At 51.7% G+C, this 26,788-nt stretch overlaps 1 protein-coding gene across 11 annotated transcripts in view; it reads right to left on the reverse strand.

The window, feature by feature from the left end:
• DAB2IP (DAB2 interacting protein) overlaps nt 1-26,788 on the reverse strand; it is a 249,502-nt gene that overhangs the window by 22,144 nt on the left and 200,570 nt on the right. For all 11 annotated transcript variants that reach the window (XM_080402873.1, XM_080402872.1, XM_080402867.1 and 8 more), the window contains 5 exons: nt 25,470-25,623; nt 18,508-18,606; nt 15,728-16,282; nt 4,830-4,974; nt 2,373-2,517 (listed from right to left, as the gene is read on the reverse strand). In XM_080402873.1, the coding sequence (XP_080258999.1) occupies nt 2,373-2,517; nt 4,830-4,974; nt 15,728-16,282; nt 18,508-18,606; nt 25,470-25,623 (1,098 nt within the window). The remainder of the gene's footprint in view (nt 1-2,372; nt 2,518-4,829; nt 4,975-15,727; nt 16,283-18,507; nt 18,607-25,469; nt 25,624-26,788) is intronic.

The raw sequence follows: 26,788 nt of genomic DNA on the forward strand, positions 1-26,788 counted from the left end.
TGTGCTTCACAAATAACATTAGCCAACGCCTATGGTTGGATAAATTTGCCTCTGTCTTTGGCTTGATCCACACAATTGGACAAAGCCCTTTTACTTCATGGTATTTGCCCAGAAACAGGAGAATCCTTTAAGCAATTTAAGGCTTGAATGATCAGGACAGGTTGTACAGTTACTGGAAAGTAAACGCTTGAAAATGTATGCACCGGCTGCATGCAGCCCGCAAGTACTGCTCACTATCACAGGCTGGGAGACCATAAAAGTTTAATTGTGTAACAGCGGATGGAATCCAGTTAGCCAGCTTTATGTGACAAACGGGCCCGTAATTCATTACCCAACTTTCCAGTAACGAGATTCCACATGCTGAAATTCTGCTTACACTGAAACTTTCCAGATGTCCAAATTATGTCATAATTATAACAATTTTCAGTTATTGTAAACCTCTTTCCTCTCTCTGACTCTCTCCAGCAGATGAGCATGCACACTCTGGCACTCTATTTAAAGCAAGATTGTTAGCTGTCAGGGTACCTTGGCCAATCCCGAACACTCATCAGTGCAATTAATCCTCAAGAACCACTGAGCACAAAGGAATCGAGGGGAAACCGCTCAGAGCAGCGGCTCAGCTGCTCCAGCCTTCCTTGGGAAGGCAGGACTGAAGGAACAAACTTCCCGTGCATTCCTGACTTTCCTTAGGTCACTTTTCGAGCCTATTTTTAGACTGACCTTTTAGTGCTGCTTTGGGTATTTTTAGGAAGACATTAATTCAAACAATTATAATCCAGTGATGACTAAAAGCAGGGAATCCCTCCTGGGAGAGCAGGTAAATGCCATTCCTGAGTCAGAGTTATTAATTAGCCCAGGATAAGGTACAGGATACCTGTAAAGAAATCTGCCCTTTGCTTATTTGTGGTAAAGGAAGTCTGAGTGAGCCTCTTGCTGCTTGCTCTCTCCCTGAGCAGTCGGGAAAAGCAATTCCCTTCCTGGGCTTGCAGGAAGGCACACTCAGTATCCTGGGAAATACATATAATGAGTTGCAGACCTCAAAACAACAGCTGGGATAGGAGAGAAAATGAGAAATCCTTATTATCGAAGACTGACTTCCTCCAAGATTATCCTTAGCTGATGTTTTGCAACAAGACTGTTGCTACTAAATATATTAATAAAAACTAACCCCAGATTTTAAAGCAGGGAGACTGCAAATCCAGCAGCGAGACAAAAATGCTCATTCTCTCGTACAATCAGGAGAAGAGTCTCTGGGTACATTAGCAAGAAGCAGAAAGAAGATATTTTTATTTCTCCAAAAAGAGTCACAAGCCCATTCTTTTTCCTCTTTCAGGTCATCTTTGCAGGCAGCATCTGTGACAGTCCCAGGGCCTCCTGGCTCCCAGTCCCTGGGCTGAGCAGCCCCTAATGCTGTGAGCACCAACACGCTCGACAGCCACCTCCACAACATAAGACTGCCTTACTCCATCGATAATTTTGCACATCCGGACCTGTCCCAACTAGCTGCAGGAACCTTTACCCTGAGAACAAACAACTCGGAAATGCCTCAAACTGCATACCAGGCCTTTGGCCAAGGAGGCAACGGGCTCCCCATCTCCGCCTCAGCAAGCACCCCAGGCTGGGGGAGAGTGGGGTTAACCCAGGGGAATGCAGGATGCTGAGCCAAACAGCAAGGCAGGAGTAACAGCAGCATCCTCCCCGGCTCCAGCACTCTTCAACAAGAGAACATCTGCCCAGACAAAAGCTCCCTGTGCCAGTGCAGCTTCCTTGCAGGCAGGAGGAGGGCCACAGAGCCTGCCTGCTGCTGGGAGGGTTCTGAAGCTTCCCCTGCTGCTCAGGGGTGGCAGGCAGAGTCTGTCCTCTGAGCCAGACTGAAGGGTTACAGGGGTAGGAGACCCAGGACACGCATTTCTGACCTTTATTTGACTTTCATGTACAGCTGGCAACAAGTCCCTCTCTGAACCGGTCATACTGGCAGAAGCATTTTGCGTTCTTGGTCTCTGCTCCCCTGTCCCCGTGTCTGTGTGCCAGTGACCCCCCAGCACCCACTGACAACAAGGGTGACGGAGGGTCAGTGAGGCTGCCGCACCCCCAGAGCAGATACTCCAAGCTCTGCCTGAACAGGAGCTGCTGTCTCAGCCCCTGGCCATCATCACCCTTGCTCCTGGGCCACCAAGACTCCCTCGTGCACTGCAGGAGGCGGGCAGGGCCCTGCAGCTCTCCCTCCAAAGCCCTCACCAGCTGCCCATCAGCACAGCTAAGGGACGGTAGGGACAGCCTGCAGGACTGCTGCCACCCTCGTCCCCTGCAGCCACGCTGCCCCTGCGCTAGCTGGGGGCATGCGGAGGGGACGCCACTCGCGGGATACCAACCAGTAGGAGTTGATGATTTTGCAGAAGGCCAGCTCGCAGCACATTTTCAGGTTGCTCTGGTGTTCAGGAAGGTCCGAAGACGAACACTTACTGGGATCCACCTCACAGTTTTCATCTGATTCGTACAGTGCCTTGATAAATTCCCCTGTAAAACAGACAGTTGGTGATGGGGTTTGCATCAACCCAAGATACGCAGCCTTCAGGCAGTTCTGTTCGTAACCCCCAGTGCCCGAGCAGTCACCCTGTGCCCCATCACACTGCTGAACAGAAGCTGGGTGCGAGAGCGGCGCCCCAGCCAGCTCACAGGATCTCCGAGTGGACCCAGGAGCAGCCAGCGCTGCCTTGGGAGCTCACAACACAACACAGCACCCGCTGCAGAAAGGCACCCGCGCTCCCAGCGAGCACATTCCACCCCTCTCCCCCAGCTGGCAGCTCTGCCTCTGTGGCCATGGGCTATTGCATCAGAACTCTGTTGCCAAAACACCCGCTTCCTCAGCCTGCCCCGACCCCCCCTTACACCAGTTCCAGAGACGCTCCCTCGGGCTAATCCAGTAGGAAGTATGCTGTAATTATCTGTAGGATGGCCTGCTACTGCAGACTGTGCCCTGGCACTGACAAGCCAGTGTGATTCACAGGAGAAATAGGTAATTAAAGGAAAGAAACAATTTACTTGGTTTATTTTGAGCTGAGCATCACACAAAATTAAATTAAAATATTTCTCTGAGTTTCCCTGCACTCCTGTTTGCTGCCTGGCTGCTCCTCACCCTCGTGCAGATGCACACGGTGGGCCTGCTTCGCTGGCTCCCTGCCCTCGTGCCAGCTTCCACCCTGGGGTACCCAGCACGGACCCCTGCCGCCCAGCCTGAGGGCGCTTCCCACCACTTCTGCAGGTCTCCAGCTGGGGATGGCAGCTGCCCATCCCAGTCCGCACCCAGCAGTGGCTGGGGAGCCCGGGCTCGGGGGAAAGGGGGTTAAGAGGCACTGTTTAGCTAGGCACCCGCAGGGCTGGGTGACACTCTGGGAGAAAGGTTTGCTTTGGTCTTCTGCTAATTCCAGCTGGTTTGCACACCTCCTAATTCCTGACCATCTTGGATTTTCCCATCCTCCTGTTTTTTGCCCACTCTAGCCTGCATTCCTCCCCTATTGCCAAAACAGATTTTAATTACATACTGGAGAGCCTCTCCAATGTATTTTCAGCTCTGCCAGGGAGCTCTGGAGCCTCTCTGCTTGCCTGCAGGTGATGCCTGCTGTTATTATCTGGCCCTATTACTTGCTTATGCTTCATGGTTTAAAGGAAAGCGCTATGCTGTATTGTGTTACCTTGTGACACACAGATGAATCATTTCACCGATAAAAGGTCTACACAGAATCAACGCCCCGAATAGCGAGCATGAACCGCAGGCTCCTCCTGTACTAGATGGAGCTGGTTTGGCAGCATTTGCATTGAGCCCTGAAAGGGGAATATTTCAAAATTCTCTGCCTTCATTAATCTCCTGGCTTTTTAGAAATTTTATGAGGTAATCTACTTACAGACTTGCCTTCAACCAGAAAGCATTACAAGGCAGAAATAAATAATATTCCTTTTCCTATTCTTGTGGGCTATCTGTTGGCCTGACTGAATTTGCTCAATGATCTCTGCTTCCTCAGTGTTGTCATTATTATTACCTTAATAAAGTATTTACGCTTCTTTGCTCCTTGTGAAAATTACACAAATCCCGTAGTAGGAACCCAACATACTGAAAAATTAACACCTCAATAGAAAGTCTGCTCATCCTACTGCTAGGATGTGGATCCAATCTAGCTGCCTTCAGCTGAGGTTCAGACATAAACGCTTCAAAGGCAGCCTCTCCCCATCCTTGTGCTGTGCTGGCTGCACACAGCAACACAGCAATTCCTTCCTGACCTGCCCAGAAGCAGAAGCTCTAATTATTTTCATTTGCATCAAGAGAAGTATTTTTGGAGCCATAAACATAGCCCGCACTTAAAGAAAAAAAAAACCACCAGGAGGGTTCCCAGCATGATCTGGGAGGCAACTCTCATCACTACAACTTGGGAGATTTCATGTGACTCGCTAGCGCTGCGAGGAGCCGGGGGAGCATCTCTGGCAGGGGTGTGCAATCAGGGGAAGGATTCAATCAGCCACCGTGACACCGCCAGTGCCGAGACAGAAGACTTGGTAGGCAGCACAATGCCTTCAAATATCAATTTGTTATCTCCTCTGAAAGCAGATTAAAGTGCTAACTCAGCGGTGACCTTCACCTTGGAGCAGGGAGCTGCCTGCAGCGCCCATGGCTGTGTCCTGGGCATGGACCCTGCTGCCAGAGAAACCCTCCGGCAGGTCAATGCTGGTGCCTCTGACGGTCATCAGGGCTCAGCTGATGGTCTCCACCATGCAGAGCACCCTGCAGCTTAGAGGAGAACCGTTCTGGGCAAGACTTGCCAACGCTCTGTACGTACCTAAGGCATCTTGCAAGTATTTCTGCCCCACCAGCTTCAGGTACTCTTCGATTGCTTTGGTGGCCAGTGTATTCTCCCTGAAAATGAGATGCTCATTCTCACCACAGCGATCAACTTCAGACATCATCAGGTCAGTCAAGAAATCCTGGAAAGCAAAGCCCATGGTGGGTCACCACGCACTGACAGACGCTTCGTTCAGCAGCGCAGGCAGCCTCCCCTTCTCCAGGGAGGTCTCACCTTCGTAAGACACACGAGGGAGCGGAGGTGCTGCGGGTGATCCTGCCTGTGTACACTGCGCTACTACCAGCCCGACCTGCCTCCTGGTTCTCCAGCCTCACAGAGACAAGAGGCAAAATACATCTCTGGAGAGTCACAACTTCTGCACCCCAAAAAAAGGCGCATTCCAGACCTGCACGACACGTGTCTCTCCATCAGCGCCAGTTTTTGGCTGGGGCTTGTACCAGCCTCACATTTTATGGGTGAAACATTTTCTTTACTGTTAAATGTGGCTGCATTCAGCATCTAACTGCACCGGTTGCAGAACAGGGGCACAACTAGATGTCACAAGCTGTGCCCCACACTTAATGGCTGAGAATCGAGCCTGTAATATCCATCAAGATGCTCAAATGTCCTATTTCCTCAGTATTCATGGAAATAAAACAGTGCTGCTACAGCACACATTTTTGGGCACATTTTTGGTCTGATGTGCACACAAGCAAATACCACGCAATTTTATAATCTTCCATGCTGCAGAGCAACGGACGGGGTGAGCAGGAGCAGACCGCATGCTGACAGCTGCCCCGTGCATCAGTTGGGGCTACTGAATTGCAAATTCTAAAAGAAAACCAGCACTTCAGGCCAAGCTCCGTGCCTGCTTCTGCAAGAGCGTTAACTGATCTGAGAGGGTCACGTAGCTCCCCGCGCATTCTGCTGAAAATCCACTGCGTGGTGTAATATTCAGTGTGCTGTAGCTAGCGTTAATGCAGGAGAAATATCATGCAGTTTTTAATGCTAATACATATTCAGCTTCTGTTCTCTGCACGACTAATGGGAAAAGCAGCCCTGGGCCCCTGCCCAGCTGCCCCCTGCGCTGGGTGCTGGAACCGCCGACCTCCCCCTCAGCCCCACTCACCTGGGTGGCAGAGGGGGGCCGCTGGCACCACGTAAATCACGCCCATTAAACCTCTCACTGGTTTCCCCATGCAGAAGACAGAGGAATGTTGACACACAAATTCGCTTCTGCAACCAAGGGCACCTTTTCTTAAACTGCCTTCCTCTAAAACAAAATAATCTGCTCAGTAATAACCTTTCACTAAGAAATTCTCCTTCATTTGTCATGACCGTACCAGATGTAACCCGTTCCCGGCAGGGGCAGCAGGAGCAACCCAGAGCTGCCGTGCAGAGCTCAGCTCCTGTCCTTGCCGCCCCCGAGCCAGACGCAGCTCCCAGAGCCCCCCAGGCACTGTGCCCATCTCCCAGCCCGCTCCAACCCAGGCTCCGGAGCGGGGATGCTCAGCTCCCGTTCCCTGCCAGCGGCTGGCCCGGAGACTTGCAAGAGAGGTGCTTAGCTCCATTCCATTTTTCATATGGATGTCTCTGCCTTGAGAATTTAATCAAGGCTCAACAAACAGCTCCATCTGAACCCAACAGACCCAAATCATTTAATCCGCAGGCCCTTCATTACTGTGCTGCCATCCCAGACAAAGGGAAATCCAGGCAGCAAGCAGGTACATCTCCCATCTGAGTAGAGGGAGGAGGGGAGGAAGGCTGACATCTCTGCAGCACCCAATGGCCTGATCCCCCCCCACCTTCCCACAAGACTGTGACTGGGACCAACACACTGTTGTGACCATCCCAGAACATCCTCCAAAAAAGTCAGAGGAAGAGCTCTGGAAAAAAAGAAGTCACTTCCATTATTTCTTTAGCCAGAAGATCCCCTTTCCTCAGATCCTGCTACGTCTGCAACGCTTCAGCAGCTACAGAGGCAAAAATCCCTCCTGGAAGCAAAGCACGCGCCTCCCCCCACTATTTTCTCTCATTTCGCTCCTTTTATCGGCCAAGCTGGAATGCAACTTTAAACCCCTGCTCAAATCCCGTTAGCCGCTATCTGGGTAACTCTATCACCTTTATCTTCCTGGGTCTCTCCTGGGGTACGTTTCAATTCCAAGCCACAGCTCAGGCTGACACAAGGTGCTGATTCTTAATTAGCAGCCACTGACCTTGGCTTTGCTTGATTCTCTTTCCTGTCACTTTCCCAACATACTAATTATCTTAGGAACACTGAGTTTTACAGCTTCTCTTAGCCAAGTGTTTGCTTTTCCCCCCTCTCGTCGGCCAAGCACTGGCTGCTGTGGGATGTGGGGCCAAGCTGCGACGCACAAGCCAACTGTGAGCCAGGGCTGCTGAGCGGTGGAAACCCAGGGGCCAAGTTTTAGCCAACGATAATGTGATTTTTGATGATTTTAGCTGCCCTACAGAATTCACTAAAATTTAAAACGAGGCAAAATTCCACTGTGGGACTCAACACAAAGCCATAAAAGATCCCCCTGAAACCTCTGCTCTGGTTGTTATCCCCTACGGAGCACCAGCAGCCTGACAGCTGAGAAAATGACCCCTTGCCTCCCAAGTGGAAAGGAAAGCTGCTGAAATCCTGAAGAGCTCCATTACAGCGCAAGACCCAAAGCTGGCGCGTAACGTGGCAGAATCCGCCCTTGTAACTGGCCAGGGGATGGAGGTGAGAGCCGGGATACCCAGCAGCATCCCCCAGGCTGGGGCTCCTCGCTGTCCCCGCTGGTCCCCAGTCTCCCTCAGCTGCAGGAGGCATCTTGCTGGGCTTGCACGTACCAGCCCCAGGATGCGTCAGGGATGAAAATACCCACAGCCAGTGTCCTTGAACGAGCTGCTCTGCAGAGACCGCTCTCGGCAGCCCAGCGGGGCTCTGCCAGCCGCGGGAAAGGAGCTTCTTCCATGGGTCAGTTCCCATGACATCCTGCGATTTCTGTCCCAGGGCCATCTTCCAGATCTTGCCTTCCCTCCACACAAAAAAGCCACATCAGCTCTCAATCACACGTCTGGTATCTCTGCCTTAAGTACGCCAGCAGCCAGCACTCCGAAGACACAAATGGAATGCAAATACTTGTCGAATCCCTCCGGGGGCCTCACTCACCCACATACAAGGCTCTGAATAAAATGCAATAACTAAAGCCAATAATACTCCCTGTTTCTGAGCAGCAGAGATCAGCAGGGGGTTGTTTTCAGTTAAGGCCCCTGGCAATGGAAGAAAATAAGATGCTTTATTTCATTACATTGGAGTCGAAAGGGGACGGAAAAGGTCTGCAGTAAAAATTAAGGGCTGTGCCAGCACTCTTCAGGCTTGCTCCCGTGTTTCTTTTAAGGGTATTTGCTTCAGCCTGGACACAGCTGAACCTGTGCAACTCCACAGTCACTGCACATATGCTGATAAAGAAGAGCAACTCATAAATAAATAAAATCGGAGCATGACAGCACAAGGCTGCACTGGTTTCCAGCACTTCTCAAATAAACCAAGCATGAGCCCCCAGCAGCATGTGCTGTTCCGAGGCAGCTCCCCCAGCCCTCTGGAAACACATGCAGCAGCCAGGTGCCGGCAGCAGGCAGGCGGGCACAGTCCTCAGCACCACCTCAGGGCTCAAACGCCACCACAAAGGGCTTCCAGCGCTCCAGCCTCCCCTCCGCCTGCAATGCCCACGCTGCGCTGCCGCTCATCCCCCTGCACCCCCAGCCACAGCATCCCCTGGCCGCTGTCCCGGGAGCCGGCAGCTCACCGGCTCTGTCACCCCAGCACCCCAGCAGGGCAGCCGGTTGTGCTGGCCGGAGCCTGGGTTTGCTCCATGTGCCTCGCTCTGTCCCTCAAATGCCTCCGCCCTGATTTCCTTGTAGTGTACCCTAAAACACTTCCATTTCCCCTGGGTCTTCAGATGCTGAGCTTCACATGCTGCTTCCCCTGCCCCACCTGAGTGAATTCATCCTCCTGTCTCAAACCACAACCAAACAGCATCTTCTTGTAGGTGAGGAAATGCCTCCTAAACCCCGTCTCACCCCTCACACGCTGCAGTTCAGGATGTCTGACTAAGTCATTTTGCAGCAGAGCTGCTCCACGCTGCCATGGAGAATCCCCCAAACCTTTTCCTGGGAAAGCTGGAAGAAGAATATGGAAAGAGGGGTGATGCTCTGGAGAGAAGCACGCTGCAGCCCCGTGCCGCTCTGTGTGAGGTCCCCACAGGTGGCCCTCTGAAGCTGCTGCCCTGTGTCAGCCAGCATCCACATCAGCGCCGGCCCAGGGCCCAGCTGCCCTGGGGGTGGGCTGCACTGGGAAAGGCTCATTGAAAAGTGAAGTCCACCAAGGGGAAAACCAGCGCCTGCTCAAGAAAACCACCCTTCACCGCCCACGTCAATAGGGCCAAGGAAGCGGACTAATTGCCTTGCTCAAACACAAAAAAATGGGGAAAAAAAGCTTCCCAGGGGGCAAAGCCAGAGCACAGAAGACAGCTAATTCAGTCACACATCCGATCAAGAGCTGACAGCCCTGCCCGCCCAGCACCAGCACCCTTCAGCTCCGCACACCCCGCCGGGCTGGGGGCGCCGAGCACCCCGCAGTGCTTGAAAGCCAGTGCTTGCACTTGCCAGTGTCAGGAAAGCCCACCCCGCTCTGGTGAGGGGTCTGTCCACATCAATGCCTGCCCGCTCCAGCTCCTGAGCCCAGCAGGCAGAAAGATGGAGCCAGTCAGGTGCCTGGCATGGCTGCGGTGAGAGCAGGAGTGTGCCCGAAGCAAAGGAAGCCAACAAGCCACACGAGTCTTGCAGGATGCATCCTATCCGCACCCAGGAAGGATTCTGAACCTCGCCATCCTGGGGAGGGTCCCCCTGTCCCAGCCTCTCAGGGATGTCTCCGCAGCCAGAGCACGTGGGGTGTCACAGAACTGAAGAGACCTGCAGCCCCCCACACCCTGCCGTGGGTCACGCACCCCTCTGGGATGCAGCTGGTTGTTCCCAATATCGTAACTGACTGATGGGCAGATTGACTTTGAAATAATAAGGTTCTCCACATCACAAGCTTGATTAATAGGATTGACTTAACCTTAAGAGGATTGAATTGATAAAGGTAATAAGATTACTGCTTATTTCAAAGACTAGCCCAGAGTCCAGCTGGGCTTTTATGCGAAGGTGAAAAACACCAGGGGTTTGTAGGGCTGTAGGTTACAGGTGGACGAGCATCAGGACACGCCTACGTGTCAGTGATGTAGTGGCAGAGAAACGTGGTGCTCAGCGGTGCCGAGCTGTGCAAGGAGAGCGGCGGAGGGGCAGCGACTGGGTCCTGGGCAGATGGTGTGAAACCAAGGACCGCAGCCTCCAGTCCTCACACCGCCACACAGATCCTCTGAGGATCTGCGCTGGAACTTCTCTGCTGGGAAATCTAGTGATGTTCCCTCCTTTCACTCACCCTGGATGCTTCTGGCATTTTCTGATTCTCGGGAGAAGGAGGTAAAGCAGCAATGTGAGGGTTAACGCACACGAACCTGCGTCCATCACCTTGATCACAGTAGTAAGAAAACCTGAAGGGTTTAACAGTAACACACTGAGCCACCACTACCTCCCGGCGAGGGGCCAGATCCCATACAGGAGGTTTAGAAACCGCATGACCCCCGACAGCCAGAACACTGATCTCACAGCTGCTACTCACTGGCTTTCTCTGTCCTTTCAACCAACTTGACTGTTGTGTTCAGGGAGAGAGGGAAAAATGGTGGGGGTACTCATAAAACTGATTAAAAGCCTTATTAGCTCAACTATGGCTGCTATAAAATATGATCAGAGAGATAAACTCTTTGTGGGGGAAATTATATGGCTGCTGCCAGTCTTGTCTACGGCTGAACATGTGCAGCATCCTTGCTTCCCTGTCCGTGCAGCTTTTCCAGAGCAGGTAAGGGAGCAGCACTCCCCCAGGGGACTGACCAAGCCTTGGTGCCACCAGCCTCCAAGCCCAGCCGTGCCACTCATCGCCCGGTGCCCTCCCAGAGCTGGGCAGCCGCTTTCCGGCAGCCCCGCAGGATTATTTGCAGGACCTGCACTGAAACCGGCGCTGCCAGCAGGGTGCTGAGCGAGCACCCCGCACCGCCGAGGAAGGGAACGCAGGCAGCTTCCAGGAGGCTCGCACAGGGGGACAAACATCTGCTCAGCTGAAGCAAATCCTTGCAGCATAAACAAACAAGGACACATGTTTATTCTTCACTCCACTCACAACACAATAAACATTTATTTCAAGTGAGCAGCTGGTTAGTTAGAGCTTCGCCTAACGCTGGGTTTGATCTATCAACCATGTGGACAACAGAATTTTTCTAATATATTTATGGTCATGAACTGAGCTCCAAAATCTAGAAGACAGCCCTAAAACAAACCTAAGCATGGGAAATATTTTGGAAGCATCGCAAGTCACAGTTGTTCTCGCTTTGGGAAGGCTGCAGCCTGCCTGTCCGTAACCACATCACACAGGCCACATCAAGCCGTGCTAATGGCAGGGCTGAGCACTCCCAGGAACACCAAGCATGGCAACAGAAATACTTCAAATTATGACTTTGTGTCTTTTGTCTGGGGGTTGCAAAACACACAAAACCAGGCATCTCTCCACACCCTTACAGGTAACATTTTATCAGTGCTCTCACCAGGAAGATGGAAGCCTGTAGCAAGCCAAGGACAGATGCTGAGAGCCGTATCTCCACGCTTAGCGACAGACCTACGTCCCTCTTACAGCACCACGATGCCTCTTCCAGCCCCTACTTGCCATAAAAAGAGACAGGGAACAACCGCATGCAGCTGATTTAGTGCTGGATCTTGGTCAGACTTTCCAGTAGGCTGGGGCAGCTTCCTCAGCCAGACCATCTGCACTCTCAACTTTATCAAAATGCTTTCCCCCTCCTCTCCACCTATTTGTCTTGGCAGCCGGTCAGGGGTTTCCAGGCGTGCCCTGGCGCACACCAAACCCTTGCCCAGCGCCGCAGGGATGAAGCTTTTCCCTTTCCCAAACAGAGATCAAAGGAAGCACGGACTTCTGACTCCAGAGAGGACTCTCTGCTTTCATTCTCCACCTTTTAATCTACTGGGACGCAGCTATGAAGCCCTGGAAGCAGCAGGTATTAAGGGAGAAAATTCAGCTGCAGCCCTTGTGGCCCGCTTCTGCCGGCAGCCCCAGGTGCTCTGCCTCGGCGGCACGAGGGACTCGGGCAGTGCCTCTGGGTTTTAGCACCTTCAGATCATGACACCTGGCTGGTGGGGGACAACTCAACATTGCCAAGGAGCGAAGTGGGGCGTCTGTGGGTAAGGATCGCCCCTCTGCCATCGGCAGGGCTGCGCGGGGACGCTGGTGGCCAGAGGCTGGGCTGCGGCTGGCACGTGGCATCATCCGCGCAGCTCCTGCACAGCAGCTCCTGCACAGCAGCTCCTGCACAGCAGCTCCTGCACAGCAGCTCCTGCAGCGTGGCTCTGGGTGGACACATGTACCCAATCGGCCATGCCTCATTAAGGGATTACACCATATTTACAGCAAATCGCTACAGGAAAACAGGGCCTGAAACAGTGCAAGAGCAATTAGCTGCTAACGAGTCTTCACAGATAATCTACTGGACACTTGTTTCTCAGTTCAACTGTAATTGCTGCTTTAGCATCAGCTACAGCAGCCAAGATCCACAAAACCCCCTTTATCAGCACAATAAATTAGTGGTTGCCGATTGCCACGTCTGCTCTCGTCAGCGCAGGGAGAGCTCTGAAGAGGCCCTTGGAAAGGCTCTTGGCAGGGCACCAGGACGGGAACCCACCTCCAGCCTGGGCAAGCTTCAGGGGGTCACAGGAGGACAGAGGGCTGGAGGAGGGGGCCGCTGCCCTCCTCCCCCCACGGAAGCTGGGACCCTGCCACACCGTCACCGCCGCAAGCCCCATCCCGTGGCACGCCGGCTGCCCCGGCACCCTGCCCGCTCATGGGACTCCAGGCCCACCGGGCGCTGCTCTCCTCCTCCCAGGCTCTGAAGCCCCCGCAGACCCCGCCGTGCCCTACCTCGGGCCCTGGGTTTCACCTCTGAACGCGCAGGCCTCAGTGGGGGCGAGCCTGGGCTGGGGGAACCGCGCGTGCCCCCCACGCAGAGCCAGACCCGCCTGCAGGCACGCGCCTGCCCAGCGTACGCCAGCGCGGGCAGGGCAGCCTTACCCACAACGGGACGATGGAACCCAGCGCTTCTCCTGCAGACTGGCTGGGAAGCAAGTCAGAGGCCCTTGTTTCTGTGTTGAAACGCCATGGAGCAGCTCAGGGCCCTGCCGAGGGGCGGGCCAGGCAACGCCTGGAGAGGGAGAGCATGCTGCCGCATGGCAAGCGGACTTCTTCACGTGCTTGGACTCATCCTGTCTGGTCCTTCTCCCTGGAACGGGCTGAAAGGAACTGCCCGGTGGAGGGCAGGGACCGCAACACCAGCACAGCCCCCCCCTGCAGACCAGGCACCAGCCTGCTGGGCTTCTGTGCCCCCTCGCTGCGTCATGGTGCTGAGCCACAAGGCAGCTTTCCTGAGCAGTGGCAGGGTGCACCCACATCACACAACTAGGTGGGAGGGGATGTTTTCCTCTCCCACTCATTGGTTTTTTACCTTACTGCTGCTTTTCCCTCTCCTTGCTTGTCCAAGTCCTCTATAAAGGATGCACCACCTGGTTCCCATGCTCCAGTAACTCCTGTTGCTCTGACAGCTCCCTACACCCTGTGCTAATCCTGATGGCAGATGACAGGCAGGGAGAGCATAAGCTCCATTTTAGGGGGAAATTCATCAAGTCTGTTTACTGTTTGCCATGTCCCCTGTGTAGAGCCTGTGGGATCTGAAGCACTGATGCAGACACATGTCTAGAAACACACTTGCTCTCTTTGGAGCCTCTCCAGCATCAAACAGAAGAAGCAAAGGGCATGAGCAGCGGCAACAGCTCTCAGCCATGCCCACACATGATCTGCGGTGACTGAGACGGGGGTGACACTTGAAGCCTTTTGCACCAGCACCACGTAAGCCACAGACAGGGTCTCTCACAGCAATGTTATTCCAAGAGCCCTAGCACTAGCGCTGCCAGAGCCGCAGCACAGGACAGCGCAGCCCCCAGGGAGAAGCAGCAGGCAGGACTGTGCCCAGAAACCACGCGCTGATGGCACCGCAGCCCCGGCACAAGGAGCGAGGAAGGGGACACCTACAATGCTCTCCTTGTGTAACCACAGAGTGTTATTTCACACGCCGTGAATCACAAGCTATTTCTGTCGCCTCTGAGGGCACTGCAGCCAAGGGGACCTGGGCTGTGGTCCTTGCCCGCGCTCCTGGGGTCTGACGCGGCTGCTGGGATCAGGAAGGCTTTAACTGCACTATTTTCTCTGCCTCTGCAATAGCAGCCCCGTGGCCTCGCAATCCTCTCAGTGAGCTTTGCCTGCTTTGAACTAGATCAGGAGGCCAAGCCACTTCTCTGTCCAACAGATGGTAACTAAATCTAATCCACGAACCCTGCCATGGTCCCAGGCAGCAGTGGCAGCTGCAGAGGATGCAGAGCCTTGTGACTCCCCCTCAGGTGAGGAGCTCACATCTCCTCAGCACTGCAAAAGCTTTGGAAATCTTGCTCTTCCCTAGCTCCCCCCCCCTGCAGAGTTCAGGGAAACGTTAACAGAAGACAGAGCTGATGTCTGAACTCCTGCAGTCCTGACACGGCACTGCCTGCTGTGATGGTGCTGTGCCACCTGGGGATGAAAGGTGCTGAAAGAGCGCAGATTTAGATTAGCTATCAGGAAGAAATTCTGTACTGTAAGGGTGACCAGGCGCTGGCACAGGTGCCCAGAGCAGCTGTGGATGCCCCATCCTTGGCAGTGCTCAAGGCCAGGCTGGATGGGGCTTTGAGCAACCGGGGCTGGTGGAAGGGGTCCCTGCCTAGCTGGAACTAGACCTTTGAGGTCCCTTCCAACCTAACCCATTCCATGAACCTATGATTCCATGCTTGGCAGCTGATGGGTCATGCGACTCCATGCCCCATGCACCTCAGTGCCTGCCTGTGCTCTCCAGTAAGGCTTTCAGTTCTGCTTTGTGAGGACAAATCATAACCAGGAGTAAATCCCACCCTCTGCCACCTCCTGGCCTGCTTCTTCTCCAGACCTGGCATGGGATTCCCAACCATGAAGGATGTTCAGACAAAGCAGTCCACAAAGACTGAACTCCCACCACGTGCAAGCTGGTTGGCATGAACCCCACAACAAGTGCCACCCTGGGAGCACCCCAGGACCCCGGGGCTTCCCATGCTGCTGCCCCCCTCCCCCCCCCCCCCTTCCAAAAGCATCAGAACAGACCCTGAAGGCCAAGAGCTGATTCAGGGACATGCATGCCTGCAGGCAGACTTTGCTCTGAAATTCTCCAGAGGCAGGTCACTCTGGTTCAGCACCGCCGTGCCGGGTGCTCAGCACAGCAGCACAGTGCCAGGCAGGGGAACCTACTGGGATCCTGCAGGAATACCCAGCGCATGCAGGCTGCTTTGCTTAAGCCCGCACTGCTTATATTTCAGCCTTGAAAACTGTCGCCTTGCTTACTTTCACATTTGTGCCTGTTTATAAAGTAAGAGCCTGGCCCCTGAGCCTCCAGAAGGAGAGAAAAAAACCCACCCGGTTAGTATCTTGTGGTCCCACCGACCTCTTCGCTAATTAAGCAATTCACAGCACACATGCTGCCAACTTGTTTGTAATTAAAAGCAAAATTAGAGTGTATTAATGATGGCTAGGCCTGCAGCCCAGCTGATGTGGTGATTTCCAAAATCCAGCAGAGGAGTCTGCTCCCGATGGACTCTGGTGGGACGGTACCGATGGCGAAGGGTCTTACCTTGGCCTTGCCTGTGCTCTGCAGGATGTGCACCAGCGCAGATGCCATCTCCTCTTTGTTCTTCACGCTCAGCGAGGGCTCCAGCACCGAGCACAGCACCATGTAATTGTTAGTGATGTACTCGGCAAACTCTTTGTACATCTCCATGGGAAGAATGCTCATACTCTGGTAGCGTGACTTGATGCGGATCATGGGCCCCGGGGACTTGCCCTTACCGGGGTTGGGGCTGACCACTGGGTACCATTTCTCTACAAACTGCCGGCCCGTGACAGAGCTGACGGGGATGTTCACCTGTCCAATGAAATTGGTCTTGTCCTTCTTTTTCTTCTTGTCAGTCTCTTTGTATAAGTGCACCGTAATGTTTTTGAGCGATGGGAGGTTATTAAATTCAAAGTGCTCCCCCCAAAAGACATTATCAGTTTTCAATTTACAGGTAGTTCGTGCATAAAGAACGTCATCCAGGCATAATTCACACAAGTATTTTTTCTTAGCTGGCAGGTCCTTGGCTTCAATAATCCATAACTTTAACATATTCTCTACCCTCCTGCTGTTGTCCTGAAAAAAAGATGCAAAGAATAAAGGTCAATAAAAAACTCACAAAGCCAAGCACAACAAAACTGGAGATATGAGTTAATTATTTCGGATGTGCTAAATGAGCAGAGGCTTAATTACATTTTATTTTAAGGAAATACTGGCTCTCAGGAATTTGCATAATAACACTACCTATGCTAATTTTCCAAGTATCACCGTGCTCTCCATGTCTGTTGGTGCCAATTAATATAAGGAACAAGGAAGATAAAACCCCTCCAAATCATAAACGTACCGTTTTCCATTTGCTGCCAAGAGGGGCTCAGAAGAAACCAAAGAACCTCACTGATCATTAATGACTTTTGCAAAACAGAAGCTACGTTACAGGCATCTCACAATCCCCTCCTTTTTCAGTACAGCTGCTTCACAGCAGCATTGAAGCACATTGTTTTTACTGTAATAAAGCAACTATAAAGGGTTCTGAACACACACACAGGGATCACCTCATCCATGGCCGGAATGCAACCACCTCTGGCAGGGAAAGAGGGATTTACAAAACCTCATGGTATTTTAGGGCAGAAGTCCAGAGCACCCAACCAAAACATTGAGAGGAATTACAGGTGACAGAATGAGTCCCACAGGAGAATCATTACAATTCAGAAATAGAAATTTGGCCTGGATATCTTTTAAAACAACAATGGAGGAAAGGATACTGTGGATCTTTTAAGAGCTCCCCAGTGATGCTGACCTCATCCTGGAAGAACATCCAGGGGCATTTGTTGCAGGAGTGACTTGAAAGATAAAGCACTTGCAGCTGAACTGCTGCTAGAGATTCTGCAGTAACCTGGTTTGTTTGGAACCCTGTCACTGAAACAGCAACCACCGTTTATTCTGCTCCGCCTCGGAGTCTGGGCAGGAACATTTCTGCTGCAAGTCCACAATGGGGTACTGTAGGTGCAGGAAGTACACACAGGAACTATACAAGAACACTGAATTCCTGACAGAAATATCAAGTCAGATACTGAGAGTTTATTGTCTATGAGCTCAAACAAAGATGGAAAGTTAGCCGTCAGTTAATGGCATGTTTTGAGATGAGGGCACACGTCCAAATAAATTTCCACTGAACACTGTATCTACAACCCACAGAGATGCGCCTGGCCCCAGCTTACATTCCTGGGACGTTCTCCCAGTAAGTGTGACCGTGCAAACCTCGCACAGCTCTTTCGGATCATCACTACCAGGCTGCTGCACTCAGATAGCACTGGAGTCACTGAACTCCACGTACAAGAACAGGCTGCTAGAGGCAGAAGTCCACCTCTCCCCTCCGCTGCTCCCATTCTGATACTGAAGGAAATCTTTTACGCTGACATTTGGCACGCGCTGGGGACAATGAATCCCAGCACAGAGGGCTCCTTCAGCAGCCCACCAGGCCTGGCCCGAACTCGTATACACAGTTATGTGGCTCTGACGCCAAGAATGAATTCACAGGATACCATCATTTGTGTCTTCTCTGATCAGCAGAAAAAGACTTGTTGATTGAGCTCATCAGTTGCGAAATCCTGCAGCTGATTAGTCCTGATCAATCTTTGTTACTAACTCCAGCGCAGAGAGGGAGAAGCAGCTGCAGATTTTATTTTAGGATGTACTTAGCCTTACGCTGGCCATAAAACTGCTTACTGGGTGTCCCTGTGTTCTAGTGAGGAGAAGGATTTGTCTCTGTAGATCCCAGAGGGGGGGCTCTGCCACCTCAACTGACCGGAGACGCGAAAGCGACGTTCTACGCTATGTTCCACGCTTGCCTCGAAAGAACTGGCTGCAATGGGCATCTGAGTTTCTCCATCACCAAAGCTGACGCTGCAAGTACTACCAGTTGGAAAGGGTGATGTGTGAACTCTTTAGACTTGTAACTTTGCTGGCAGCTACCTGACATCTGTCCCAGAGCTTTCGGGAGGTGGCAAGTCCTACCTAAGTGGCAAGTATCATCATCAGCAGAGCAAGGCTGAAGACTCTTCAGGTCTGATCAATTCTTAGCAACAGCTGAAGCAGCATGTGCTGACAAAAGAGGGGAAGAAATAATTGGCACTTGCCTGTAAATATAATTGCGGAAGAAAGCAATATGGAAAAAGGCTGACCCACAGTTACACTTACTCACTAAAATGACAATACGTCCCCTGCTGCTACTATGCACTGGGCTATAAAATGTAATAACGAGGAACTGAACTATAACAGAGGCAATTCCTCAAAGCCACTACCTTATTTGGGTGCACGGCACGCCGCAGGTTTTCCATCCATTTATCTCGCTCTGCTGCAGAACGACACGAGAAGCACTTACTTCCTGATGAAGTCGTCACCTACAGGGAAAGGAACAGGATTATGTCTTGACCAGCACAGTGCAGATTGTGATTTGGGGGGAAGAGGGGGAGTTAGGAAAGATGCTAGTGGATTTTTATTTTATTTTTAAGTAAACAGCTTTACCCAAGCATGAAGCAACAGCCCCTAAGGCTAGCAGAAAAACAGGACAACTCTGTATGTCACAGAAATAATCATGGAAGCAAATTCCAATTACTTCTCCTCTTCCACACCAGAAAACACCAGATAATGCCCCCCATGCCATGTGACACTTTAAACCACCAAGTTCCACAACTGAAAGAGTGCAAATCCTTAGATGAACCGAAGATAAATTGCAGCCACTTGGCACTCCTCCAGACTCAGCCCAAAGCCTGCGATAGCGACAACCCATTCCTTGTTTTCAGCCGAACACCAGGCCTGGAAAGGCTGCGTTCCCACCTTCCGGCTTTGTGTTCTGTTGGTTCTGAAGATGACGCTTGAAGAACATGGGGACAGGTACAGACCCCCGCCCCAGCTCCCAGCAGCAGCACGAGCAGTAGCTCACAGCGCAGCCAGAGGCACCCCCACGCTCACCGCACCTAGTGCCCCGCTGAGGAGAACTATGCCGGGGCTCCCGGCCTGGAGGCGGCCACCGAGGTGCTGCTGAGCCCTCCTCTCCTCTCCCGCTTCCAGGATTGCTCCAAGGGACCTTCCTGCACCATCTATGTCACCTCCTCCAGCCACTGGGATTTCACAGCCGGGTTTTGAACAAGCATGCTCGCAGCAATGGCATTTCCAGTGACGCAAATGCCCCTTGTTCCTTATCACATCCCTGCTGCCCCATGGAACCTCAGCCCTGTGGGGAGCCCACCGAGGCAAGCCCTGCCCAGCAGCCCCAGGCTGGAGGCACCATGCACGCCTTGCCACCCCACTGCACCACGCACGCCTTGCCACCAGCTCCTGAGTCATGGTCTAAAAGGCCAGCAGCTCTCTGCACCTTCTCACACGCAGGTGTTCCTCACGCCGCTGTCTCCCCCAGGGCTCCTGGCAAGCTGACAGCCCATGACTGTGGCACCAGAACGCTGCCCTGCCCGTGGAGCCCTCCACAGCTGCTCTGCCCTCCTTTGCATTTGCTGCTGTTGGTAGTATTTGTTATGTACGTCTCTGCTTGAAGGCCAAATGAACCTGGCTAGAACTTTAAATAACTCCCCTCTGAGCCAGTCTCAAGCTGCAGAATTATTTCCGAGTACTTTATCATTGCACAGTGTATGTGTTTACACACTGCACACTGGGTTATCTGCTTCTGGGAGACAATCTCCTTTAATTTCATGTATCTCCCAGAAGCCTAACCTGTTTTTACAGCAGAGCTGGCACTTGCCAAGATTTGTCATTAGCTAACTTCAATGATGAGCTGAGCACATACCTCCCTTTGAACACAGACTTCTAGCCAGGACAAAATGAGAAGAGGCCTAACCTGTCTTTACAGAGCGAATGCAAGAAGTCTTCCACCCCTTGGCGTTGCAGAAGCTGTCTCCTTCAGCCAGACACTCTTCCCTGTCCTTACATGCTTTTATCCTCTGTCCTGTAAAACCATATATCCTTCTGAGCACAAGTTATCTTCTGTTTCCAAGAAAAGAACACTCCATATTAGCAGGCACACAAATATGATCCTTTCACACTTCAGCGTATTTCCAGCTTCTTCAAAGCTTCTCATTACAAATCTGGCCTGCTTCATCTCCTGCTTGCTGCTGCTGCAGAGGCTGGTGTGAGCCACCGCTTCTGAACCTTCCCCACGGCCGCCTGCTGACACAAGAGGTGTATCACTCGCAGGGCTCTGTCCACAGCACTCAGCCCTATGCCCTGCTCTGCCAGAGGGTTTGGCAGTTTTGCATCTTGATCCTTTTCTCAGTCACAGCTCCTGCAACGGCATTCAAGCCGAGCATAGCCACGCACCTGACCGCTAACAACACTTGAAGAGAAGCCACGCACGGCTACATTACTGCTGACATGGTGCTGTACCATCTTAACAGTGAATTACAAACACAAAGATCCCAGAAGTACCTCTTAGCTGCAGTTTTTAAGAACAGAACTTCCAGTGAAGTAACACAGAAGATGCACAGCACACGAGCATCGCTCCAGACAGCTCCCTGGTTGCTCGATCGATGTGAATTTCTAAGGCTTCAAAACTGCTCTTCAGACAAGAACCTAACAATTCAGAGCCCAAGCCCTGTCTTATTTGGCTCATCTAATTCGGCTCCGAAAGATTCAAAATCATCCATGTTCAAGTCCAAAACATCGAAGTCCTGTCCCTCCTGGTACAGTTGCGCTGCCCTGCAGGTGTCACGGCTGGGTTTCTTCACCCCACAGCTGGTAAAACCCTCCCACTGACATTCTGACTAAGGTCAACAAAATTCAGTCCCCACCAAATGCTGAGAAATCAGTTAATATAGGTGGAATAGGTCAAACACATCTTTCAGTAACTATACCATGAGTCCATCGCCTCCAAGTCCATTTCTCACCTAGCTTTTTGTTTAGCTCTTTTGTTCCAATGGCAGTTTGGCGTACGAATGTATTCAAAACTAAATTTGGTAGGAAACTTGGAAGCTCTCCCATAAAAGAGAATTATGACAACTTTGATTGCTGTTTAAAGATGCTCTCTTAAAGGCAAGTTCTCCTTGGTGACGCACATGGATCCCACAGCTACCTAGAGGGTTTGTATTCAAATAAATAAGCATGCAATTTAGCTGTCCTTCTATTGAATCTGTTAATTAAATGTCAGGTTTTTACCAGCTATCGGTTAGGTTGACTATCTAATATATTTTCTTGCCACAATTCAGTCAACATACTATCATTGAGTTATCATGGTAAAATCTATGATTCAATTCCAAAACAATTACTGATTAACTAATCACTCAAAACCTAAAAACTGTCACACTTTAGTGAGAGAAGGGGGAAAGCCTCGTGATATGATCTGATGGGAGTTGGAGGTTGCACCTACCATGTGTGACCAAAAAAGTAATTTTCCCCAGATCTGCAGTAACATCCCAGCTTTGAGCTCTGTCCTAAACATCATACGGCATTAACGATCTTCATGAGATATTAATTATCTTTATAAGGAGAGTATTCTGGTCTCATCAAGATTTTGGATATGCTAGAATACTACTAATGTGCAGAGTAAACTCAATTAATAAAACTCATTAATTTCTAAAATGTTACTTATCCATATTCATTACCCACAGTCCTTGGATGGGTGATCTCTAAAGCCAGATAAAATCTTGTCATTTTAGGAATGTCTTAGGTACAGCACGGGTTCCTCAAGGTGCACATGAAGGAATCCCTCTGGAGCAACAACAGGAGACGGTAACTGAGTTACTGAGGCTGTTTCACTCAGTGTTCCCAGGATTTTCAGGAGGGAGGGTGACGCTCGAGCGGGTCCGTACAGCTCGAGCACAGGAGGGCACGCGGGGCAGCCCTGCACACGTGGGGCTGCTCAGGGCCAGGCGAGGAACAGCGAGCATTTGCACAGCTGGACTAAATTTAGTGGAGTTAAATTTAGCTCCACTACATTCTCCCTCACTCAGGCAAGGCCAGGATGAGGCAACACTGTTCCAGTTGTACTGGAGCAACTACAGTTTTTCTTTCTCTCGCTCCGCATCCCCCAGCTACGTCCCACAACAGCCGGGACATGAGCTGTGCCGCAGGATGAGACTGGTCCGCCAAGGCAGTGACACAGCCCTGCGGCCCCAGCTCCCCGGCCCGGCCCAAGCCACCAGGACCCCATAAATAGCAGAGCCAGGAATAGGCTCTGGGAGCCAGGACTCCGAGTCTCCTTCACTGGACTTGGATGCCCGCTGTATATTTAGCACACGCAGAGCACGCAGCAGCACTAGATGATTATGCTGACTGGAAAGTCTTATAAGGAGAAAGAAGATGATGTTGAGTAACTTTTTTAAAAAAAATCAATGAAGAAAACAAGTAAACACCCACTGCCAAGTACTTGGCAAGTCAGAAAAATGCAAGTTTCATAGAACTAAATGAGCAGAAAAAGCAAAACGCAGCATCTGAAGAAGCGCTGCATTAGCACTGGCTCGCCCTGCCCCGGCAGAGCCCCGCTGACGGAGCAGAGCAGAGCGCTCGGCTTCAGCACGTCTCAATGCAGGGCGGTCGGGCTACAGCAGAGCCATGCTTGCACTGCACCTTCGCACAGCCAGCTGCCTCCAAAGGAGCCACTTGGGTTTTTTCCACTGCAGATGGCTTTGGCACCTCTCGCTTTTGTCTCCGTTCGGGTGCGCTGCCAATTCCCTCTCTGAACCTGCCCTCTTCAGTGCAACCCCATCCACAGCCACGGCACATCTCGCCACCTCGCTCCCCGAGCCATGCGGCTGCTGCTGCAGCTCAGCGGACATGTGGCACGCCATGCCTCGTGCAAGCCAGACAGGCACCAGCCAGCGGGTGATGGCTGCAGCTGCCCAGGCACTGCCCACCGCCCCACCACCCACCACAGGGAGGTGGGTCAGAGCAGCGTGAGGCTGGCATTGCCCAGCTGCAGCAACGCTTCGCTTCTCAACGGGAGGCAGCGATGTGGCTGCTCCTGACAGAGCCCCCTGGACAGACCCACAGGAGCCTCGAAGTGCACGGACAAGGCACCATCACCGCCAGGCAGCACCTTCCCAGTCTGCTGTGCAGGACCCCCCCTCACCGCCGTGACTCTGGCAGGCCCTTGGCACCTGACATTTCTTGGTCCTGGCTCCTTCTGCAGGACATCAGCTGAGCTTCTCCCCTTCAGTGTTCCCAGACGCAGCAGCGTGACACCTCCTGGCCATCAAGCTCCAGTTTTCCCTCCAACCTCCTGCAGACTTCAAGCAGAGCTTTCCCAGTGCCAGATCACAGAAACCACCACCAGTTTTACGGCTCTTTGCTGGGTTTGCACTAAAGGGCGGCAGCAGGCTTTGCTGAGTCTCACCTGTACCTCCAGCCAAAGCAGCGCTGAGGGACCCAGGATCAGAGGCCATAGACAGGACCCTCAGGACACAACGACAACCCAAGGCAACACTCAAGCACTGAGGACGAGAAGATGCTTGTGTGGTTCTGCCGCTCAGCTTTTCCTACTGCCTGACGTGGAGAAGCATGTGATGAAGATGTCTGTGCCAGCGCAGGTGGGGGTCTGGGGGGCCCGCAGCAGCCACCCAGCCCAGCCCACGCTGCTCCTCTGCCCGGGAGCGAAGCACAGCCCAGGCTCATCCCTCCGGCCCTGTGCTGCCCAATGCAACGCTAATCCTTTGCTTCCGATCAGTTGTACCGAGATGCACGGTGGATTGTGGCCGCTGCCTGCTACCCACCAGGGATCCTGGGAGATCTGCAAACTCATTTCAGTGCTGACCTCACTCGGAATTTGAAAGCAGCTCTCTGGAGACGCAAGACCAACGCATTAACACAATATGCCATTTAGCTCTCACCTCAGTCCTTCCCGCTGGAGCTGGCTGATGAGTAACCATCAGTTACAAATCAATGTCCCTTTTGTTTTCTGGCATTCTGCCTTTCCTCTGCAGGATTTGCAGAACAGCAATTAACATGTTCTTTTTTTCTGTATGACTCTTCTTTATCCAACTCACTTAAAAAGAAAATTTTCTTCCTCCTTACAAGTGCATGACTTGTGTAATTTCCCTCTCAGTCAACTTTCTACAAGTACTGTTCACATCCCTTCCCTCTGCTCTTGTGCACTGAGCAGAATTGGTAAACAAGTCTTATATTATGGATGTCACATCTATTTTCCATCTAGCTTCATTTTATCTTTCTTGAGTGGAATGTAATAGAGGCCATATAATTTACAAAACTGTTCTCCTCCTGACCTGCCGCACTTGCTCAATTCTACAGAGAATGAACAGCACTGGAAAATTTATATCTCAGCCCACTTCAGAGTTTATGTTTGGAGCTATTTTTTGTAAGACCGTTTTTGTGTTACTTGCTTGTATTTTAAGAAATGGATCTTTTAACTGATTTCTTTCAAAGTGTGCTGATTTCAGTAAAGAAAAAAAATCTTCACCTCTCCAGCCTGACTCCTCTTGGACGCTTACAAAGCCATTTTCACCTGGTGCTGCCCATCCAAGGAAAGCCTGCAGTCCCACGATGCCCTACAGTACAATCCAAGCATGGGTATACCACTTACCTGCTCTTCTACGCCCAAGTACAAACAGGTTACCCTCTCTTCACAGAAACACAAGTATCGACCACCCTGCTACTGTAAGAACACCGTTTCCCAGTTCTATATCCAGCCACTGCCATAAGCAGTAATACTTTGCCATCCATGTCGCAGGACAAATGATTCCCAAGACATGCTACATCGAATTATCTGACTACAGACTGGTTTGTACGTGTCCTACTACCTCCTGCTAGTACAGACCTAACCACACGCCATAACAGGTGTTAAAAAAACCCTGAAATAACTCACAGATTTTTTTATTTACCCAAACAAGCGAAGCTTCAGTTTCCTAGACAAAGTCCTCAGCACTCCCACTGACCACAGGAGGCTAATGTCTTTGTGAGCAATGAGCAGGGATTAGCACTTTCTGGTATCTGGATGAACACAAACTACAAACCTACACTCTGCTAACACACAGCCTTAAGTAGTTCAGCACCTGCGCCAGCAGTGAGCTCTGCTGCGACAACAGTTAGCAGGCAAAGAGCTCATTGCTCCGATTTTGTGGATATGATCCTCCTTGGAAAGATGGGAATAATTTTCTGCCTGTAAAATGGTCTCTGTGTAGCAATTCAGAGCAGAAACACTTTGTAACAGCAAGAGCCCAAGAGAGAAGCCCACACCTGGCTCCCCACTCAGCCCCATCACGTGGCAGCAGCGGCCCCGGGGAGGGACGGAGGGGCTCCTTACCTCAAAGCAATAGTCTTGTCCCAGGATGCTGCTGTGGACGGGCTTGATGACCACTTCTTCCTCCATACTGAGATCCAGAGCTTCAACAGCACTACTGGGACTGAGCAAAGACTCGTGGGAGCGTGATTCTTTCAGCCTCGGCATTAGATGGGATCTAGAGGAAAAATATAGCAGTTATCAGTGGATGCTTTTCTGCGCAGATAAATTATTTAGTCCACCTGTTAGCAACAACTGCAGAATAGTCCTGGGTATTTTTTTGCCACGAGATAACCAAGGGCTCAGAATAGCAGGGACTGCTACATTGTCCCATTTATAATTTGGTGAGCAGGTTCTGTTACAGGCTGTATCTTCAGTAATAAATGTTTTTTCTACGTGATTAGCAGTTTGTAGGCTGTGGGTCCCTGCACAGCTGGGTGTGTCTGCAAACGGCCACAATACCTGCTGCCAGAGACCTTCCAGCTGTGCTGCACCAGGAGGGGATCAGGGAGGCCGGCTGGCCCCAGCACGAACCTCATTAGTGCTCATTAGTACAGCACCCGGTGCTGAGCTCTGTAGGTGCTTAGCACCAATGGCAGCACAGGACTGGGTTTGCATGCACACGGGAGATCCCAGCAGCATCCTACTTCATCTCACGCTGTTTTGCAGCACCCTCTCCTACCGACCCAGTCCCTGCTGAAGGATGTTACCTGCAAATGGGGAGGAATTAACGGCAGATCTCCTAAAACCCCAGACCTGTGCTCGCTCACTGTGTACAGAGTGTTCCTGGGGAGCAGCTGGCACCACCAGGGCAGAACACATCCCTCCGCACCCTTCTCCCCACCAAACTGCACACATCTGTACCACGGACACAGCCAGCGTCTCGATCCTCTGTAACCAACAACCCCGGGGCTCGTGTGCTCTCTCCAATTGTTACACACGTCCCCAGGATGGGGACAGTGTGGAAAATAAGGCCATGATAGCCCTATCGATTGATCTAAATGCTCCGGAGTCCCACTGGCAGCATTTAGCAGCAGGGAGCCCACAGACAGCAAGCAGCACACCATTTTTGAGACAGCCAATACAATCAATGGTGCTGTAACTCTTAAAGCAAAACCAGAGAGCTCAAGGGGGGAAAAAAAAAAAAAAAAGAAACCTAGCTAGCAAAACCATGAAGTGGCCAGGGAAAAAAATACCTTGAGAGCAAAGGGAGCAGCTGCCTTCTCTATAGCCTGCACCATGTAAAATGTTCCAGCTCACAAAAGCTCTGATCCCGGTAACTCTTGACCTTTAAAACCTCTGGCAAGTGCTTTAGGGTCTTCAAAAAGACCACATGTCCCTCT

This window comes from Falco punctatus (assembly GCF_963210335.1).
Source record: "Falco punctatus genome assembly, chromosome: 9".
Lineage (NCBI taxonomy): Eukaryota > Metazoa > Chordata > Aves > Falconiformes > Falconidae > Falco > Falco punctatus.